At 40.4% G+C, this 17,019-nt stretch overlaps 3 protein-coding genes across 4 annotated transcripts; all 3 read right to left on the bottom strand.

Moving 5' to 3' along the window:
- Nucleotides 1-221: 221 nt before the first annotated feature.
- LOC129168888 (diamine acetyltransferase 1-like) lies at nt 222-1,654 on the bottom strand. The gene is made up of 6 exons (XM_054754682.1): nt 1,370-1,654; nt 1,252-1,303; nt 1,096-1,179; nt 929-1,030; nt 798-838; nt 222-718 (listed from the first exon to the last, which is right to left on the bottom strand). Exons 1-6 carry the CDS (start codon nt 1,433-1,435, stop codon nt 551-553), a joined length of 513 nt encoding a protein of 170 aa, XP_054610657.1. The 5' UTR covers nt 1,436-1,654; the 3' UTR covers nt 222-550.
- Nucleotides 1,655-3,019: 1,365 nt separating this feature from the next.
- On the bottom strand, nt 3,020-8,153 carry prdx4 (peroxiredoxin 4). The gene is made up of 7 exons (XM_054754681.1): nt 7,837-8,153; nt 6,396-6,513; nt 6,195-6,311; nt 5,371-5,493; nt 5,134-5,264; nt 4,980-5,014; nt 3,020-3,130 (listed from the first exon to the last, which is right to left on the bottom strand). Exons 1-7 carry the CDS (start codon nt 8,039-8,041, stop codon nt 3,080-3,082), a joined length of 780 nt encoding a protein of 259 aa, XP_054610656.1. The 5' UTR covers nt 8,042-8,153; the 3' UTR covers nt 3,020-3,079.
- A 1,565-nt stretch (nt 8,154-9,718) lies between these two features.
- Nucleotides 9,719-16,257, bottom strand: LOC129169172 (pyruvate dehydrogenase E1 component subunit alpha, somatic form, mitochondrial-like). 2 transcript variants are annotated; one of them, XM_054755321.1, is made up of 10 exons: nt 16,234-16,257; nt 15,547-15,720; nt 15,346-15,472; nt 15,165-15,256; nt 13,616-13,708; nt 12,618-12,773; nt 10,412-10,483; nt 10,248-10,315; nt 9,953-10,061; nt 9,719-9,883 (listed from the first exon to the last, which is right to left on the bottom strand). In XM_054755321.1, the coding sequence occupies exons 2-10, from the start codon at nt 15,634-15,636 to the stop codon at nt 9,719-9,721; spliced, it is 972 nt and encodes a 323-aa protein (XP_054611296.1). In that variant the 5' UTR covers nt 15,637-15,720; nt 16,234-16,257. The 2 variants fall into 2 exon arrangements, with proteins under 2 accessions (XP_054611296.1, XP_054611298.1); XM_054755323.1 differs by lacking the exon at nt 13,616-13,708.
- Nucleotides 16,258-17,019: the final 762 nt, after the last annotated feature.

Consider the following 17,019-nt stretch of genomic DNA (forward strand, 5'->3'; position numbering starts at 1 on the left):
ACTAGTTTCAGTTGTGTTAAGGTCAGGTCAACTATGAAAACTGGGCTAATGTAAATTAATACATTGAACAAAATATTCTGGGCCATTTCATTGAGATTGTACACTTTAATAATCATGCATTATACAATTAAATACACCTCTAATGAATGTTAAAACGTTTTTACACACGTTTTGCGTGGTTAAAGAATGTACTATAGCAGCATTTGTAATAACACAAATAATTAACATTTTGAAACAGTCTTTATTGGAAGGAATGGTAAGACAACCAAGTCCAGCTGGCTTTGTGATCAATATATGAATGAATACATCCTGGAGTGGTATATAAAAAACACATTCTTTTGCAGGCATTAAAAACGTAAAAAGAAATAGAAATCTCTTTCCGATATAACGTCGATCGAGATTCATGCCATCAGAAGTGGAATCAGTTGAATTTGCATTTTACACTTTACATTGGATTTACAACACATTGAGCATGCTTTTGGACTATATATCAGTAGCATGTAGGATACACTTATACATTATATATTTAAATGTAATAAGGTAAAACATCTCAACTGTTGGTCATTTTCAACAGTTCCTCCTTTTCAATAGCAAAAAGACGCCACCCCTCCTCGGAGGAAAGGTCAGCAGCCCCCCTTCTCTTGTAGAATTCAATAGACTTTGTGTTGTTTTCTGCCACGATGAAGTGCATGCTGCTGCAGCGAGTCCTCACTGCCGTCTGCGACAAGCACACACACGCACGTTAAGAAACAAAGTCAAGGTGAGGAATTGAATGCACTTGTAAACGTTTACTCTACCTCACTTAAGACCTTTAGGATCTCGGATCCAATGCCAAGCCCTAGTAAACGATCGAGAAGTTGTAATTATGTCTGTCAATGTTTTATAGGCAAGTTTTGCAAATGATTAACACGTGTATGATGATCTTTACCCCGAAACTCCGGCATGACAAAGAAGTCTTCTAAGTACAGCAGCTTTCCAATCCAAGGGTCATAGGTGAAGTAGTACATGGCAAAGGCAATTACAGTGTATCCTAGTGGATGACACAGTCAGGTTAGATGTTTTACTTATTCTGATAGAATGAGGGAATTGTTTTACCTTCAGGTGTTTGCTTTTCTTTTGGGACTTCAGCAACCAAGCAGTGGTAGAACGGATGCTCTCCAAAGCCGTCTTCCAGTAGTTCTACAAGTGATATGTTGATTTTAGATTTTAATTCTTTACATTCACTGGCAAGAAAGTGTTCACAAACATCACCTTTCTCTGTCAGGATGACCTGCTCTCCCATCTCTTCAAATTTGGCAAGTTCCTGAAGGGCAAAAATAATACAATTATTATTTTTAACTCCCACCACCAGTCTGTGTTATGAGCTTACCTTTATGAGTCGCAAGAGATCGCACACGTCATTTGGTTGGGCCTTCCGTAATATAAAATTGGACATTTTCTTTTTTTCCCCTTTTTGGCTTTGCTCACTATCCCTCTAAATGTGAATAAAAGCAAAATTTGTTTCTTCATCCGCTCCTCAGGAGTAGACCCCCCGGTGATGAATAAGAATATGCAGCATACACTGAAGTGCTTGAGATTGTTCTTGCTTCACATACCATCTTCTTTATATAGTCCTTGGAGTGCAAAAACAAGCTTCCATATGTGGGCGGAGAGCCAGGCACTTCCTGTTGTGGAGGAGTCTCTTATCTTTAGAGCCATGAGCTCACATCATCTAAATGTCCTTAAAAGTTAAACATTAACCAGACCTGGAAAAATTCCGGTCAATTCAACAGTTTAAAGCATAGACTGTGTACAATACGTTGCAGAACAACGTGTACAATACAGGCAGGGAGGACTTTCAATATTAGTGCAGACCTGCCAACATGTATGAATTTGTTGTGCATTTTGACTCTCGAGTACACTTGCATGCTTCAGTGCTCTCCATTTTGTTGCATTTAGCTGGTTTCAGTTTCAAGTTCAGTCTGTACAGTACAGATAAATAAATACTGTAGATATCAGATTCACAGTAGTATTTCAAATCAGGGGGGCTCGAAAACATTTCTGTCCCTCAGTGGGGGCATGACAGAAAATAAGTGAGAACCACTGAATTACAGTAATCCCTCTTTTCCATCCATCCATTTTCTATGCCGCTTCTCCTCATTAGGGTCGCGGGGGCATGCTGGAGCCTTACCCAACTGACAGGCGGGGTACACCCTGGACTGGTCGCCACTCACAGGGCACATATAGACAAACAACCATTCACACTCACATTCATACCTATGGACAATTTAGAGTCGCCAATTAACCTAAGATGCATGTCAGGAAACCGGAGTACCCGGAGAAATCCCACGCACGGGGAGAACAAGCAAACACAGAAATGCCAAGGGAGAATCGAACCCAGGTCTTCCCGATCTCCTGACTGTGACTGTGTCCAACATGCTAACCGCTAGACTACCGTGCAATTCCCTCTCACTGTCCATGCTTTCTTTTTTCTACTCTATGCCTTCTTCCTGCGCTTTCTGCAGCCACGAGACACCTTTTCTTTTCCGCAATGAGTGCTTCTTCTCGAGAGTTCTTCATGCAGATCCCTTGCAAATAGAGGAATTAAATTAAGCTGAGATGATAGCATGCCCAAAACAATGTGAAATAATTAAATGACAAATGGATGTAACTTATTGTTGATGCAGGTTTACCGTGCAACCTAGAGAGATTAAATTCAATAGTGTTTCTCACCTTCTTTATAAAAGTGATGGCACTCAGAACTTTTTGTTCCACAACGGGTTATTAACAGCCGTACTTAATAAAAAAATGCATGGACAATGAGTCAGCAACATGTACGGTGCTTTGTTTGGGCACTGCATTCCACGGTATGATACTATACAGGGAAAATAGGCTACCTTGTTACATTCAATATTGTATGATATGTATGAAAAAGAGGCAACATTTTTGCAAAAATGTGTATGCATTTGGACACCCATGGCTTACATTCATGTTTTTTGAAAGTTCTTCTGAGACCGGAATAAATTAACATTCGAAAGAGGTTGACAAGATGAGAGAATATTATGAAAAAACAATTTATTTGAATTTTCATTTTGTTCCATCAGTTCAGTTTATCAAAATACTTCAGCTTGCCTGAAGGATCAGGAATGATCTGTGGGATAGAATAAATGAAATTAGGGCACAATTGTGTATAAAATAATTCAAGTTTAAGATGACTTTTTAGCAAGATTATGCAAAAATTACAAAACAAATTTCCACAAAACTTTGTGGCTGAGTTCTAGAAAAAGGGATGGGTACCTTTCACATTTGAAGCAATAGAGTACCGATCCCCGGTACTGGTATTTTTCAATTTTTTTGGTACATTTGTATGTGTTTGTGGTAATAAATGTTAATTTACCATTTTGAATTATTTTTTTTCCCCAATTTAAGATGTTTCTCTCCATATGCAATCTTTAACAAAAAACATCCAACTGTTTGTATTAAAACATCGCAGTTGTTTCATAAAATTCTTCAAACATGAAAACCCTCAACTACAATTAAAACCCAGATCTATGTTTTTCAGTTCCTTTCCTCTCTGGAACATTGTGTGATGAGTCAGAGTCAGACAAGGATGCCTCCTATCACCTGCCGACGAGACCTCGATGCTGACATCAAGAAGATGGGAAAGACCTGGAGACAGCTGGACAGAGCAGCTCAGTATAGAGCACTCTGGCGGACTGTTGTTGGCGGCCTATGCTCCAGGAGGAGCAAAGTAAGTAAGTTAAGGTGGACAGGCTGTCGGAGTGTGGAAACAGAAGAACAAGCATTAATTTTTTCTTTTTCGAATGAGAAAGGACTGCTCTGAGCCAGTTTTCAGAGTGACAAGTGTGGATTAAATGAGTAGCTTAACCGTGCGTATGGCACTGGCGTGCTTTTATTTTGATGGCCTCATTTACTTACAAATACAGGAAGTGTTACGCCGAGTTTGCCCGAGTGACACCAAAGGGACTTGAATGTGGGGTTTTTTTGTTTTGTTTTTAAAAGACAAAAGTAAACATGTACAGCAAATGTGTCATGACTTTCAAGCACATTTCCAAAATGAAATAGTGCCAGACAGGCTGCTGAAAAACAGAAAGGAAATATGGAAATAGAAGTAGACATAATAAACAAAATAAATGGTAAAAAGGAATGGAAAATGAACTATTAAAGTAGGTTGTTTCCTATTAGATTCAGATCATTAATTGGATGAGATAGTTCCACGGCTTGTTTTGTCTGAGGTGGACAAAAAAAAAAAACATTGTGAAATATGCCTTGCTCACCTTTTGAAACCATTCATATACAAAATACCACAGAATGGAAGTTGGACTACCTCGAATTCTCAGGTTTTGGTCAGGTGTGATACTACAAGTGTGCACGTCTGATGGCGCTCACAGAGGTCGATGCTCAGGTCGTTTGTGAGTATGCTCAGACACTTAGCGGGAGAAATTACCGGGAACATCGCGTCCAGGTCTTTTTACGTATTAAGTGTCTTTTTCAAGAACATCCTGACATTTATTAAAACAGGTAGATTTTATTGGATCCATATACTTAAAAAATACGACTTATTTCAGCTTCTGTAGCTTTAATTTGTCTCCTTGTTGGTGTAAACATTGCCCCTTTCTCTGGCTCTGTTGTCTTCTCTTGTGAATTGAATTTCGTTAGGAGCAACAGAAACACTCCAGAGATTGGCGTTTAGGTACCAAAACATGATACGCATGATTTTACGTGGGTTGGTGCTCAGTAGTATAGTTACCGTATAAAAAAACAGTTTTCGGTACCCATCCCTATCTAGGAAGGTATTATATTTTTTTGTAAATGTGTTTCTTGCAGTATAACCAATTAGAGCAGGTTTGTCTGCAGTAGTTGAAGTAGTGGAGTCAGTCTGTGATGAATAATAATGCAAAAATTCACATGAACAATCTGTGTTTCACTGATGTTGACTGATGAAACAGTTGGCGACTACTGATCAGTCATGTACTCACTGTGTCGCTGCCTGGCTTCCATCCTGCTGGACACACTGAAAAAGTTATTTAAATTCCAGTTAGCGCGTAAAGAAAACATCAGCAAGAATCCTCTCATCAGCTATTAGTACTCCAACATCGCATTTCAATGATGGTTAAGGCGAGCTAATCGTACCTTCTCCGTGTTTGTCCGTGTACTGAAACGCTTGAACCAGCCGCAGTGTCTCGTCCACGGATCGTCCAACTGGAAGATCGTTCATGGTGATCTGCCTGAGGGTGCCTTTGTCATCAATGATGAAGAGTCCCCTGAAACCCAATCAAAAGCTACTCTGCAATATGATGTGTAATGTTAAAGGAGGGCAGGTAGAAACAGCTAAACTGCTTCGGTTTGGTTCATCTCCAGCTAGTGTACCTCAGCGTGTGGCCCTGATCCTCCAGGTAGACTCCATAGTCTTTGGAAATCTGGTGAGTGAGGTCAGACAAGAGAGGGATTTTCATTTGTCCCAGTCCTCCCTGCTTCCTGGCTGTATTGATCCTGATAAAGCAAAGGAATTGGCACAATTAAAGTCTATATTTTTATGCCGTCTTTACTTAAAACAGTAATATCAGGCAAGAATAAACTGACATGCAACACCCAAGAGGATTACATTTGCAATGAATAAGCAGGGGAAAAAGTTGTGATGTCAAGTTAATTCCACATCTCATCCAGATTCATTCAGAATCCAGTATTTGTAATGCAGTCATTCGTCGCCACATTGCAGTTCGAATTTCATGGTTTCACTCACTGTTTTTCAAACATACAGTCATGGAAAAAAATATTAAATCACCCTTGTTTCTTCAGTTTATTGATCCATTTAATGCCTGGCACAAATAGAGGTACATTTGGTTGGACAAATATAATGATGATAACAAATATAGCTCATAAGAGTTTAAGAACTGACATCTAGCAACTTCCATGGTTTTCTTATAACCAAAACCACCAAAGTTCCTACATGAATAGCTATAGCATTTTACTGCCGAAATATTTTACTCTTATGAGCTTTTTTTGTTGTCATTGTTACATTTGTCCAAACAAAGGTACTTATAGGTTATAAGTCTTATAGGTTCCTTCATTAAATTGTGCCCTCTGCTGGTTGCTGCCATGAAGTGAAATCTATTACCCCCCACTGTTTCAAGATAGAGAAACAATTCACAATGGACAAAGCACATCCATCAAAAATCAACATGTCAAGTTACCAGGCCAGGTGAGTGAACTGGGAATCCACCGAGCAGGCAACCACCTCGGTGTTGATGGCCTGAAACTCGTGCACACGGTCGCTGAAGGCAATGATCTCAGTAGGGCAGACGAATGTGCTGGGGAAAAAAGATGGTACCATTTTTGTTTTTAATAGATGTGTCACTCACATCCATGAAGTTGTTTATGTACATGTCACTCACAAGTCCAGAGGATAGAAGAAAAAGACCAGATATTTGCCTCTGTAGTCTGACAGCTTCAGTTCCTTGAATTCACCATTGATGACTGCGGTTCCTTCCCAGTGTGGCGCAGGCTTTGAAACTAGAAAAGAAAATAGATACCATATTTAGATCTAAAGGACTGTTAGAAATACAACTGTGGTCTTTGTTTAGAAAATATTTGCAGTAGCGGACTACTAAAAACAACTTCAAAACACACTGGTTCTCAATTATTTTCTGTCATGCCCCCACTGGGGGACAGAAATGTTTTCGCAAAGTGGAACCTCAATTAGCTTCCACCTCGGTTACCGTTTTTTTTGGTTAACATAAAAAAAATGTACACCACAGTTTTGCCTCGGTTTGCATGCATTCTCTCGTTAGCGTACAATATGGCACGCGTCTTGTCGTGTTACTGATACACTGCATGAGTCCATCTGTATTCTTAATATATATATTTTTTAAAAATCAGAAAACGGCCTTCTTTGTTAACATCCTATTCGCTAGCCAACAAAATGGCAACTGGAACTGAAGGTTACGTCGCCCGTCTAGGACGTCATCAGTGCTTGACTCAAAAATGTTCAGAAAAAACATGGTTTTATAGTTTTGTAATTGTAATATTACATGCATAAAACAAGTCTAAATGCATATAAGTGACAAATGGCTTTCTGGATCGGATTAATTGGGTTTACATTATTTTTTTTTTAATTGGAAAAATTGATTCAGTTATCATCCATTTCAGTTAGAGTCAGACCGTTGTTATTTTAGTTAATTTAGCCATTTTTATGCTTGGAAAAAAATTTATTTAGGCCAGAAATAAGTAGAATTTGCTTAAATATATTGCATACTTTTCGACTAATAATAGGGTATAGTCAAGCACAATACAGCACTGATTTAATATATTTTGAGAAAACGTGGTAGAGTGAAGCTGCAGAATTCTAAGCGCAAAGTGGCTAGCTGTCCATGGCACACCATAGAAGCTTGGGGCCGTAGACAACGGCAGCGTATCCCACTGGGCATCTTCTGGTTTCCAATACACATGTCATCAGTAGTTTCTCTGTCTAAAATAGTTTAATCAGTTACTTTATATATAACAACTCATAGAAGAGGACACCTGCAGCACCGCATTCTCTGAAGGGTTCCAGGTGGTTTCCTGATGTTCAACCCGTTGTGCTACTGTACTTAGCAGGCTCCGTCATGTGTGGAAGGGCGGGGGAGGAACACAACTTAACCAGTGAAAATCTAATCATGACGCGTCTTTAAAAAGGTACATGACATTTTAAGGCTAGATATTGTACGATAGAACAAACATGCTTCTATTGCCCTGACAGCAACATGGTGGTTTGGAAGTACCTTCGGATGCACCAGTGCAAACACAATCAACATGCATTATTCAGAAAAAACAGTTGCTTGCCACGTTAGGACGCACTTTTGGCCTTGCTGAGGTGCAGGGAATGATCAGACACGGGCACACGGAAAGCCTCCCCAGGGTAGACGTGTCCTCCCGCGTAGTTGTGACACTGAGAGTTCTTCGGCTGGGCGCCTTCTTGCGCAGACGTGAGCGTCAAGACGAGCAGCAGAGCGGCAGAGAATATCTCCTTCTGCGGGCTGGGGTGGACTAAAACCTCCATCATGTCGTTCAAAAAGCGCACGTAGTCACTGGCGAGTGTGGGAAAGCAGAAAGCTTTTGCCAAAAATTCAGACGTTCGCGTTCTTCTTCTTGAAGTGATGAAGCCGTTTTTGTGCGCCTGCTGTATCGCATTACTGCCACCTTCTGGAGCTAATTATGTCATTATGGACAATTAGGAACGAATGACACAGGATCGTCTTTATCCACTCGTGATCAAGAATGGTTGCTTCTGAGTAGACCTTCAAAATGCATTAAGCAAAAATGGGAGTAGGACAAAAAAAATGCGTAAGCAATTTAGTGCAAACAAGCATTAAAGTGGAATAGGCTGTTCATCAGCTCATCAAAAGTTTAAGATCATAGCTCAAAAAACTGAAAGCCCCTAGAATAGAAATACAATTTTCAAAAAGGAAATTACTAATGAGTAGCTGTGCCATTCTTTTTAATCACCTCAAAAAATGTTTGGGCATGCTTGATGCCAGTGTTTCCAGGAGGCTAGTGGGAATGTTGGCTTCACGGAGGGCATTCACTGTCTGGAACGGATGTCCATTTTTGTAAATTTCCCTTGCCATCCATCCCCAAATGTTCTCAATTGGATTTAGCTCAGGGGATGGTCCAAAAGAGTGAGGTTTTTCCTTTGGGAGAAGTCCTTTGTCAGGCAGGCATTGTGAACCGCAGCGTTGTCCTGTTGTTGACCCAGTCATTACCACACAGACGATTCCCCCTGCATCATCTCCACATAGCCAGCTGCTGTTTGATGCCCCTACACAACCTGAAGCGCCATTGTTCCAATGGAAAAAGCACGTCAGCTCACAATGGCGCCCCCTCCACTATGCCGTGTGAAAAACATCTCAGGTGGGCTCTCCTTGTCATGCCAGTAATGCAAGAAGCCATCAGGACCATCAGGGTTATGTTTTTTCTCATCAGAGAATAAAACTTTCTTCCACCTTTCAATGTCCCGTATGTGGTGCTCTCGTGCCATCAAGAGATCATGACAGTGTGGATACCTGTCAGAAAATGACAAAAACTTTCGATCATGAGCGTCCTGCACAGATTCTGCCTTTACAAAAATAGTAATACTGAATTTGACAGAGAGTTCTCCATTTTTAAATATATTTAGTAATGTGATTATACATTGTGATATAGCTGTTGGATTTATTTACCAAGTGCTTTTTTTCAGGTCTGTATTGGATTTGTGCATCAGAGTGTTTTCTTTTCAGGTCTTTGCTTGCTGTTTGCAGTTTTGCCAAAAAATCCCAAATTCTAAAATCTTATAGATTAAAATCCTCCCTTTACATCTTTGTAAACAGAGAACCACAAAAAATGGTTGCCATTTCTCCAAGGAAAAAAAAACTTGAATTTTTCCAGGAATGTTTATTCTAATTCCAACTGTTTCACAAATAAACATACTTAGTCCTCAATTTAGCTTCAATGTTCGCTGCAGAATTTAATTTCATGTAAAAAAAAGCACATTTATTTCTCAGCTCTGAGAGTCTCCATAAATCAAGATTTAACATTCTGGAAAAAAGTTTAGTCCTCAGGTTTCAGAATCATAATTTTATTTTCTCATTTTAATAAACCGGTGCAAGGTGCTGAAGCAAATGTTAACAGTCTCACACAGGTCCACTTGTTTTATTTCGTTTTGGTCTTGTTTCACAGTAGACATGTAGGAAATGTTATCACATTAGCTGCAGGACTTTAGCTTGGCCCAGGGGTTGATGCCACGAACCTCTAGTGGTGGGTTGTTGCTGTAGATGTAGTTGCATAGCTCCTCTACTGGGGGTTCCGTGCTTTGGATGGCAAATTGTGCAGCTTCTTCAACATCATTTACAATTTTCTTATTCATCTCCTGCATGAGGGGGACATACCACGTTTCCTGTGCAACCTGTGTGTCACAGTGTTGAAGATAACAACTTACCTTCAATTCTTCCAAGGTGGCCATATTGTTTCTGACCATGTGACCCTCAAGCACGCAGATGGGGTCTCTCTTTCTGCGGACCTCGTCCACCTCATCCCCAGAGCGATATCTGGAGACAGTGACAACTGAACAGCCGCACTTTAATGTTACTGACCCCTAACTGACCATGAGAAATAGAACAAACTTGAATTATACATAACTTTTACAACAATCACAGCTTTCCATTAACTACCTGTATATCCTTTATTGTTATGATTATTATCTAATATATTTTTCGAGTTGATTTGAGTTTTACTTGTTCTCAGTATCACCAATTAAGTGTCCAAAAAAGCGATATGTCTGAAGCTCCATAATGATTGGGCCCTGTGATATAAGCAGATAAAAAGACATTTTAAGACATCTTCAAATATATAGACACATGTAATAACAGCTCAGTGTCAAAAAAACAAAACTACTCACTTTCCCAGACCTGCAGTAGTCACAGGCAAACCTGGTTGCCTCCCGAACACACAGGATGTCCATCCCATCCACCTGGAGTCACATTCATCAGTTAAAGCAGGTTGTCACCACAAGGTAAGCATGTCAGTCACACACATAGAGAACAGTGGAACCTCTAAAGTCACTGAAGTGAAAGCCCTGAGGTCATACAATTCAGAATTAGATTTAAAAAAACTTAAGAAAAACTTGCCTTATGGGTTTGGAGTGTATTGTTTTAAAGTGCTCATGACACCAAACATTTTTTGAAAAAGCAATAACAAAATAAAAGTACTCATTTAATACAACGTTTTTGCCATACTGCTGTCATCCGCCAATAAACAACCATAAAATACAAAGTTAAAATGAAGCTGTGTTTATTATATACCCTGCAGAGAGTTTCCTGAACCGCAGCCACCTCGTCTGTGACGTCACGGTCAAGTTCTTTTGGACTAAAGCCAGCCTGCACTTGAAAAGGCTGAGAAGATCGTCGAGGATTCTTAATCAACCCACCTCCAGTAGATTTTCTTGAGTTTTATTTCACACTTGAACTATTTACAGGAGCTTGTCGGATTAGGTTGATAACCGTGAATCGAAGAGGAATAGAATCAAATTTTTACTCAAGGCTAAATACAGTTGGAACTTAGGAGCCACAATAGTTGTCATGCCAGCATCATCATTGTCATAAGAATTGCCATATTCTTTGATGAATACCAAATTCGACAGAACAGTCACGTCGAGGACACTTTCCGGCAACCAGACTCAACAAATCACAGCCATGGATGCACAGCAAAGTGAAGAAAGAGAAATATTCACAAGAATAACAGAATAACATTCACTGATATTGTGTTGTGATAAGTATGATATAACACACACAAAAAAAATCGGCGTTTGACCGACAGCAATTGACACATAGATGGACTGTAGGATCAAAAGATGAGTGAGCAGCGATCACTGTTCAGTTAGCCTTGAAATTTGGCATAAACCCATATTATTATTCTAAGATTCTTAGAAATATCTAGTAGAAAAAATGTGGATTTACTTACTAACATCGACAGATGGACTGAGCGGTACAGGAAGAGTGAGCACTGTGGCAGTCGCTGTTTAGCTAGCCTTGAAATTTGGCATGAAAACCTATATTATTCTAAGATTCGTAGACTATACGTAGTAGTAGAAAAAAATGTGGATTTAATTACTGACAACTGGGCATGCTTTTCTACGGGTTTTTGACTTTTTGTTTACTTCCCTCTGGGTCAGTGCTTGTGTTTTCCCCCATCTGGCTCAAAGAAACATAGAACAGCTGATGGTAGTGGCACTCTCTGGTAATACACATCCAGTATCTAACTTTACTTTATCTGAGGCACATTATCAAAACAACTGTCATCGAAATGTGTCGTACACAATACTGAAGAATCTGACGCAGCAAATGGCGTCTGTTGGAAATGTGAACAGGCTTACTTTGTCTGCTCGAGTGTTCGAACAAAAGCCTGGTGCACAACGAGCAGGTGTAATATTAAAACAATATATAACAACAACAGAAAATCAACAAAAAATGTTCCATGGGTAGTTGTGGGAGGGAGGGCTCTCCCGGAAACGTCAATTCCTCCTTCTGCTCCAGTGTCCTTCCGGAGACTCGTTTCGTTTCCCACAAAAAGTCCAAGAAAGGGTAAATATGTTAACTTTCGAGCACACATCTAACCCATGAAATATGTCTTTTAATGTTATTTTTCATGGCAAAAATATGACTAACATGCCTTTTGTGTCATGAGCACTTTAACATTAACACCGGTTTGCGTCTTTTTATGCTTGTATGACTGCTAAAAATGTAAAACCTAACTATATTTCAATTGAACTTTTGACTTATACCAATAGATTAAAATGATTGCACAAACACTGTCTTAAAGGTCATGCCGTTCTTCTTCAGGCCACAAAATATTTGAGACTGAATCAACAGCGCTTGTGCAGGTTGCAGCCGAATGCACTCCATTTTGCCTAAATTAAGCAATGATTAATGAACAATCAGTCCCACACAATTATGAGGATGCTAAACAAACAATTTATTGACAATTAATCGACTAATTAGTTCAAGCTTCAAGCTTAGGGGTTCCACTGTAAACTACTAATATGCCAAGGATGTGTGTCTGCCCCATGTAGTTCCATGTAGAAATTCCACAGGGTTTAGGAACTCTACCCTTAGACCAGGAATGACATCCCCTCTCTTGTAGAAGTTGGTGTTTATAGTACATCGGTTCACTGAAGTACCTTTGGCGTACTTGTTATTCTCGCAGACAAAAATGACGGGCAGCTTCCAAATAGCTGCCATGTTCATGGTTTCAGCCACCTGTCCCTGTGGACAACAGGCGGTCAGGTTGTATGCCAAGAGGAAAGACAATACAGTATCTCACAAAAGTGAGTACAACCCTCGGCTATACTTTAAATTTATAAACAAAAACAAGTCAATAGGCAGCCATTATTGTCTAAATAGTTGGCAACACAAGTGAGTAGCAGGATAACTGTCTTTCCTGCAGTCAAGCATGGTGGTGACAGTGTCATGGTCTGGGGCTGCATGAGTGCTGCCAGAACTGGGGAGCGGTGCTATTGTGACATTCTGAAGCAGGGCATGATCCCCTCCCTTGGAAAACTGGGCCGAATGCCAGTTTTCCATCATGATAAGGAGCCCAAACACACCTCCAAGATGACAAGTGCCCTGCTCAGGAAGCTGAAGGTGATGGAGTGGCCAAGTATGTCTCCTCCAGACCTGAACCTCAATTGAGCACCTGTAGTGGCATTGTCAAGCAGAAGGTGGAAGAGCGCAAGGTGTCTTTACATCCACCATCTCCACCAGTGATGTCATCATGGAGGAGTTACAGTCTCAGTTCTGGTGAATTCCATACCCAAGAGGATTAAGGCAGTGCCAGATGACTGGTGCTCCCACTATTGACACCAGTCACATAATTTGGACATATTCCCAGCTATTTAGACAATGGCTGTGTGGTGATTATTTTCAGAGGATGGTAAATCTATACTGCTGTACAAGCTGCACACTGACTACTCTATAAGTTATATCCACACTTAATTTCTTTGTCAGTTGAGGAGATGTAATAAAATGGATGCTGTAAAGCGAAGGATGTACTTACTGGAGACTTGTAACTTATACAAACAAGATGCCTGTGTACGTATTTAGAGTACCTGGTTGGCTGCACCATCACCATAGACACAAACACTCAGGTCATCTGTGTTCTGGTACTTGCAAGCAAGCGCTAGACCAGCACCAAGGGGAACCTGAGGAGAGTCCATGAGATGCGGTCAACCTGTACTAAATGATCTGTGACAGCTGCACAGCAGAAACAGGTCTTAGTTTAGTTTGCTGCAGTTCATTATTATCAGACAGAATGTATTATTTTATTTTTTATTAGGCAGAATTTTTTATCATTGCTATACAGTAATACAGTAGTACAGGGGTCGCCAACCACCGGGCCGGAGCCCACTACCGGTCCGTGGGCGGGGTCAAACTGGGCTGAGGAAACCTTTCAGGCACAATAATAGAAAAATACACATACAAAAGAAATACTTTTGTAAATAACAAAATACAATTTTAAGTACCGGTAAATGCATGTAAATTTAGGAAATATGGGCCATTATTTAATTAAAAAAATAATATAGTTTGAAGTTTTTGCATGTTTATGTTGTTTGTTGCGAATGTCCCACTTTGTTTGACAGTCCTTGAACGCACCACTGTACGTGCGCGAGCACTTCTCCCACTCACAGATTGTCAACTATACTGCATTTTTATCGGGGGTTTTTTAATTTCATATTTGCTCCCAAATGCTGCTACTCTGTGGGACTGCATAGAGGTAAAATTTGATGACGTTATTGAGTGCTAATGTGTATATTTGTTGTGTGCACAGCTTCAAGTTACTTCATGCTAGCACACTGCCTGTTAGCACACACATCAAGCAGCGGCGCGAAAATCGTCTCTCTGAAAAACAAACTCCAAGCTGATAGTGGTGGATGGTGGGTCTGTATTCACTTTGTGTTTTTAATTTGATGTTCCTGTCTTAGTTTTACACAATACTCAATTAGATAAATTACATCGCTATACGACACACACAAGGTGGGACACAAATAGTACCTCGTAGTTGGTGCTTGTACAGCAGTAGGTGCTTTTCCCAGTGGAAAAGCATCAATAGTGAGTAGCAGAGTAGTTACAGCGCAGTGAAAAAGTCAGATTGCTCTGATTTCATGCCTTTCTACTGCTCACAACCATTAGGGGGCATATTTGCATTGTATCTGGGAATTGTTATATGTTATGATGTCGGTCTGGGTTCCTATCTTCGTTTAGGCATCTCTGTGTGGAATTTGCATGTTCTCCTCGTGTGTGCGTTGGTTTTCTCCGAGTACTCTGATTTCCTCCCAGATTACATATACATATACATATATATATATATATACATACATATATATATATATACACATATATATATGTGTGTGTGTGTGTGTGTGTGCCCTATTGGCTGGCAACCAGTTTAGGGTGTACCCAGCCTCTCACCCTAAGTCAGCTGGGATAGGCTCCAGCATACCTGTGACCTTTGTGAGGTATGGATAAATGTTTGGATGTATTGCAGTCCTCAATTCCATTGTCTTTGGCATCGGCTTGATGCAACAATCTCACTCCATTTCTGAGATAACAGCAATTTGTACTTAATTTTACAATTAACAGACAGCAGTAATTAATTACCTGTGATCCAACAATACCATGACCACCATGGAAGGTTTTTGTGAACATATGCATGGATCCTCCTCTGCCTTTTGAAATTCCCGTTCTGCGACCTGAACAAGTGCAAAAAGCGAGCAGTGACAAGTGCTTTAACCCAAATCTGATAATATGCACGCAGTAATATGTTGAAAACCTATCTTACCTGCAAGCTCAGCCATAATTTCCCTCAGCGAGCCGCCCCTGGTGAACGTGAAGCCGTGGGAACGATACGCAGTGATGAGGCGATCAGTCGTGTTAATTGCTGCTTCTATACCAACTGCACATGCTTCCTGTTTGAAAGAAGCAAAGGTATGTCTGTAGGTTTACCTTCAGAGAGAAGTTTGTGCATTTTTGTTTAGCACACCTGGCCAGCGTACAAGTGGCATGCCCCAGTGATGATGTTCTGGTTATAGAGTTTTTCTGCCTTGAGCTCTAAACACCTAATTGTCAGCATGTTGTGGTAGTACTGCAGAGCATCATCACGAGCCAGAAGCACATGAGTGGCAGGGGCCTCATCCAACAGATGGACATCACATTTCTACAGAAAAAGAGATTTTATTTATTAAAAGGAAACATTTTCTGCATTTTTTTCACCGATTACAACAGTTCCTAGGTGTCTTGATAACATGTCAGCGACATACTTGGGTCAAAATACCCCAGAGCACGTTTAAAATCCTCTCTAAATGGCCCTGCTGTTTTGTCTCATATAAATGTGCCATTGCTCTCCAGCCACACTTTTCAGCAGTAGCAGTCAGACAAGATGAGTCTCTGCATCCAACAGAACTGCATGATAGTGGTTCTGTTTGGTCGCTTGCAAGATAAGAAAATGGCAGATCTTTGAAAAGGGAACTTCCAAGTCATGAGTGGGGGACACTCACTACGCAGCTAACATTAAAATTACATGCATGTGTAATTACATGTAATTGCATGTGTAATTACTTCATGGTTGGGCAGGCACACCCACATACAGTATGTGTATAGAAGCAATGAAAAGTGACATTTGCATAATATGCCCCTCCCCTTGAATAAGAGAGCGAGACGGGGTTTTTACCTTTAAATCAATGGCTGCCTTGGTTGCGAAACATGCTGAGCTGAATACTGCTGCACCCTAAAGGAGGAAACAATTATCCTTATATCGTGTTGTATTATGATTCTTTCACGCTGTATAAACTCAAAAGGCCAAACAGTAGGGATGAGTGAGTTCACCACTATCTGTATCTGTATCTGTTCACCCATATAAATTATCCGTACCTGTGCTCGGAGTGGGCGGGGTATAAACCGTAAGTGGTTGTGGTTTATTGTCATTCACCTGCACAGGTTACTGTTGTGGTCAGTCCATGCAGGTTACTATTACCACTGTCTGTGTACTGCCTACTGAAAATGAACAAAATTCTTATATTGTAGGTAGCACGCCTGTTTTATGATGACTTCATGCAATAAGACAAAAATACACTTCAAGGTAAAAAAAAACGGCCATTGACTGGCCACAACATTAGGTACACCTGCACAAGAGCTGCAGCAAACATTCTGCCTGTATGGCTATCATACTACATTACATACGTAAGTGTGGTAAAATATTACACCCCTTTCAATGCGTTGCAGTATGCACCTTGCAATCTTAAACGTACGCGGTGCATTTGACAAGATACGGCTCGTGCGTCAGTCACCGCGGGGTTTTTTCTCGTCTGCTTGCATATAATTTGGCTGGCGATATGAAGTCAGTTGGATAACTTTGCTTGTAGTACTGAACGCGTTGCTTTTGAGGAAAAATACAGTGAACAAGGCTGACGGATTATGTTCCTCTTTGCCATCAGTGGATGTTTGCATGAATCACCAA

This window comes from Dunckerocampus dactyliophorus, chromosome 16 (assembly GCF_027744805.1).
Source record: "Dunckerocampus dactyliophorus isolate RoL2022-P2 chromosome 16, RoL_Ddac_1.1, whole genome shotgun sequence".
In the NCBI taxonomy this organism is placed as follows: Eukaryota; Metazoa; Chordata; class Actinopteri; order Syngnathiformes; family Syngnathidae; genus Dunckerocampus; species Dunckerocampus dactyliophorus.